Here is a 3,484-nt window from a genome sequence, read left to right as displayed (position 1 = left end):
AAGTGTATAAGTCCTGCTAAGATTTGCTTTCCCAAACTGCGGCACCTCGCATTTATCTGAATTAAACTCCATCTGCCACTTCTCAGCCCATTGGCCCATCTGGTCCAGATCCTGTTGTAATCTGAGGTAACCCTCTTCACTGTCCACTACACCTCCAATTTTGGGGGGGGGGGGGGTTCGTATGTCTCCACCCATGAGTCCAATCTGGTAACAGCAACACATGCCTTACTTGCTATTATTTGGTTCAGGTACTGTTATTGTCTCCAGGGGTTTGGATACAGACCTGAGTCTTCCTTGTATGCAATGCAGAGAGAAAGCCCAAATCTGTATTAGTTCACGACTTCCATATTTTAAAATTTATGTCACAATAGATTGTGGAACTAAAACATTCAGCAGTGAGAGATTGAAGGACAGTGAAAGCGAGGATACTGAAATTGGAGTTTAATTATATAAACATAACAAGAGTAACCCGTCAAGCTTGCGTTGTCATTCAGTTCAATCACTTTTATCATCTACCTCATCAGCACTATCCCCAAGCCTCTCATTTAGTGTCCAGAAGCCCAATGATCTCCCGGTTGAACATAATTAATTGACTGAACCTCTCCGGTACAGAATTCCAAAGCTCCACCAGCCTCTGAGTGAGGAAATTCCTCATCCACTGTCTTAAATGGACTACTGTTTATTCTAAGATAATGTCCCTTGATCTCCACTTGCTGGCCAGTGGAGACATCCTACCTCCACCCACCCTGAGAGTTTAGTCAGATTCAATGAAATAACCTCTTATTCATAAGTCTCCTGTTTGTTTTCTACCTAAAGTATTTCCTGAGTGGGTGAATTTGGAACTGAGTGTGAATCATCCTGCTGATGGAAAGCATGTTCTTTGGTTGAGACAAAGCCCTGGATTACAGGCAGCATTAGTATGGCTGAGCTTGCCAGAAGCTGGGATTCCTTTTCTGGGGGTGGTCTATGGTATATGGGAGGGTGTAAGGATCACACCTTGCTAGCTGTGGAGTAGGTGTTGCTGACTGTTTGGGGTGATTGTGCTGGAAGCATTGATATCTCCGGGGAATTACATGCAAATGTTGGTTTGGGTGGAGGTACTGGGCACTTGAATCCAGCTCTAACTTTTAACCTTTTTTTTGTCCTCCCTCTCCCCCAACAGAACCAAATGTGCAAAGTCCCCTGAATGTTGCTGCAGCTCAGCTTTGGTCTAACCAGCAAGGTGCGAACCTGTTTAACTTTGCTCCAGTTCACCACAGCAATTCCCAGCAAATATCCTGCTGGGAATTGCTCTGAAAGTATTGTTGTGTGTCTGTTTGAGGCCTCACCCTTGACCGAGTTCCGCAGAGTTGATGTTTCCACCTACATCCCACTGCTTTATTCCATCCAGTCTTGTGCCTTTCAGTCTGCTGTGTCACTGAATGTGGTTGTTTCTGGCTGAGCCAGTATTTACTGCCTGCCCCTTGAGAAGGTGGTGTTAAACTCCCTTTTGAACTGTGTATATATACCCCAGGGAGCTGTTAGGGTGTTCCAGGATTTTGACCTGAAGGAATGGTGAGTAATTTGGAGGGGAGCTTGCACATGGTGAGTTTTCGTGGAATCTGCTACCCTTGGCTTTGGACATTATTTTTGCTTTAAATACTGGTTTTGCTAGGGCTTCATGATGCCACCACACTCTGTCAAATGTGGCCATGATGTCACTCTCTTCACTCCTAGGGTTCAACCAATTTCTTCATGTTTGGACCAAGACTATGGTGAGGTCATGTTGCTCTCTGCCAAAACTCAACAAGAACATCACTGAGCCAGATTATTGTGAGCGAAGTGTTGATGACAGCTTCCATCATTTTACTAATGACAGAGAGTAGACCGATGGGGATGTTAATTGAACAGGTTGGATTTGCCCTGTCTTTTATGTACGGGTCAGACATGGGCAATTTCCTATCCTGTAAGGTAGATGACAGTGTTGTAGCTGTACTTGAACAGCTCAGCTAGGGATCTGGCATGAATGTTCTGGTCCACGAATTTAAAATTGCTTGTGATACTGTGATCTGCTCTTGAGTTGCTTGGTTTAATCTTAATACTGATCTATCACTAATAGAACGGTTTTCCACTCGGGCATTGCAAGTTTTGTACATACCTCTATTTGATCCCTAGTCAATCTCTTTGTAGTGAAGAGTCGAACCCTCCGCTTGTTGTTAAGCCCTCTACATTCTGTTCTACAAGGCCTTGTGTTTGGGGCTTCCTTCTTTAAGCACTGGAGTACACACATCTTTAGTATGCTTTCTGGAATGTTGTCAGGGCCCACAACTTTTGCAGTGTTCAGTGCTTCCAACTGTTATCGTGTTGGATAAAGATTGGCATCTGTCACGCAGGGGATCGTGGGGACTGCTTCCACGTGAAGCCATGCTGAAAGTTGGGGCAGATGTCCCTGGGTTTCTCTGGGATGGATCAGTAGGTGTTGTGCTTGATGGATACTGAATGCATTCCTTACTGTATAGACTGGGAGTCTTTCAGTACAGACACCAGCGTTTCCAACCCATGTGCCTCGGTTACATAAACATCACTTCATGTTTCTGATCTGTATACCCATTGTTTCTCTTTCGAGCTTATAAAATCAGTTGTTTGCTAGTACGCACTTTTTATAAAGTCTCCTGTTGAGGGTGAGGCTTGTTTTAGAGCAATACCTCTCTGCTGTTGGTGCTCAGAGGTCAGTCATTATTTTAAGCCTGGTTCATCAGAATCAGCAGCAGACAGAGGCCATTTGGCCCCGTCAGTTCCGTTCTGCCATTCCGTGACATTGTGGCTGATAAACCTCATGTCCACTAGCCTTTTTCCCCATTACCCTTGATTCACTGGTCGATTTCTGTCTCCTGCAAAAATGTCTGAAAGTGTCTTTGAGGCGAATCTGACAATGCTGTTTTCTTTTACAGAATACAAACTGCGCCTACGTGAAGCATATGCTCGGCAGCTGAAGAGTTAAAGTGGGCTCTGCTGTCCTGAGTTGTAATTGTCCTCCTGGTTCCTCCCTGTGTATCTTTTTTTGAATGTTTGTCTGTCTGTCCAATTATGAGAATGGGCACGTGTTTATTTTTAAATTTACCATGTTAATAAAGTGCACTGTGGCTGAAATATTTTCTAATAAACACCATTTATTGTTTCATTGCTGTCTCTGTTGCCTGTCAGGTTTCTGCCAGTTTCACTGGAAAAATGCCAACACCCAGCAGTTTAGGGATTACAGTGGAAATGATGAACAAGTGTTGCCTCAGCAATGTGGCTGATTTATAACTGTCCTCTGGGCAATCGGGGATTGGCAAGAAATGCCAACCAGTGTCACTCTCATCCATGAATGAATTTTTTTTTAAAGAACATACATTTTAATCTATTGTGCCTGTGAATTTAAAATGTTCTTTTTAAATTGCTTGTTACACCACGAGCTGTTTCTGGGGTTGGTTGGTTTTGTCTTAATACTAATTTTTAAACATTT

General features: G+C 43.6%; 1 protein-coding gene across 1 annotated transcript in view; it reads left to right on the top strand.

Annotated features, from left to right (window-relative positions):
- ube2c (ubiquitin-conjugating enzyme E2C) overlaps positions 1-3,160 on the top strand; it is a 10,739-nt gene extending 7,579 nt beyond the window's left edge. The window contains exons 5-6 of the mRNA XM_043710093.1: positions 1,163-1,222; positions 2,931-3,160. Of these exons, the coding sequence (XP_043566028.1) occupies positions 1,163-1,222; positions 2,931-2,980 (110 nt within the window). The 3' untranslated portion in view covers positions 2,981-3,160. The remainder of the gene's footprint in view (positions 1-1,162; positions 1,223-2,930) is intronic.
- The last annotated feature ends 324 nt before the right edge of the window (positions 3,161-3,484 follow it).

The sequence above is a fragment of the Chiloscyllium plagiosum genome, chromosome 20 (genome assembly GCF_004010195.1).
Source record: "Chiloscyllium plagiosum isolate BGI_BamShark_2017 chromosome 20, ASM401019v2, whole genome shotgun sequence".
Taxonomy (NCBI): domain Eukaryota; kingdom Metazoa; phylum Chordata; class Chondrichthyes; order Orectolobiformes; family Hemiscylliidae; genus Chiloscyllium; species Chiloscyllium plagiosum.
Note: the sequence above shows the minus strand (reverse complement) of the source record. Positions and strands in the feature narration are given on the sequence as shown.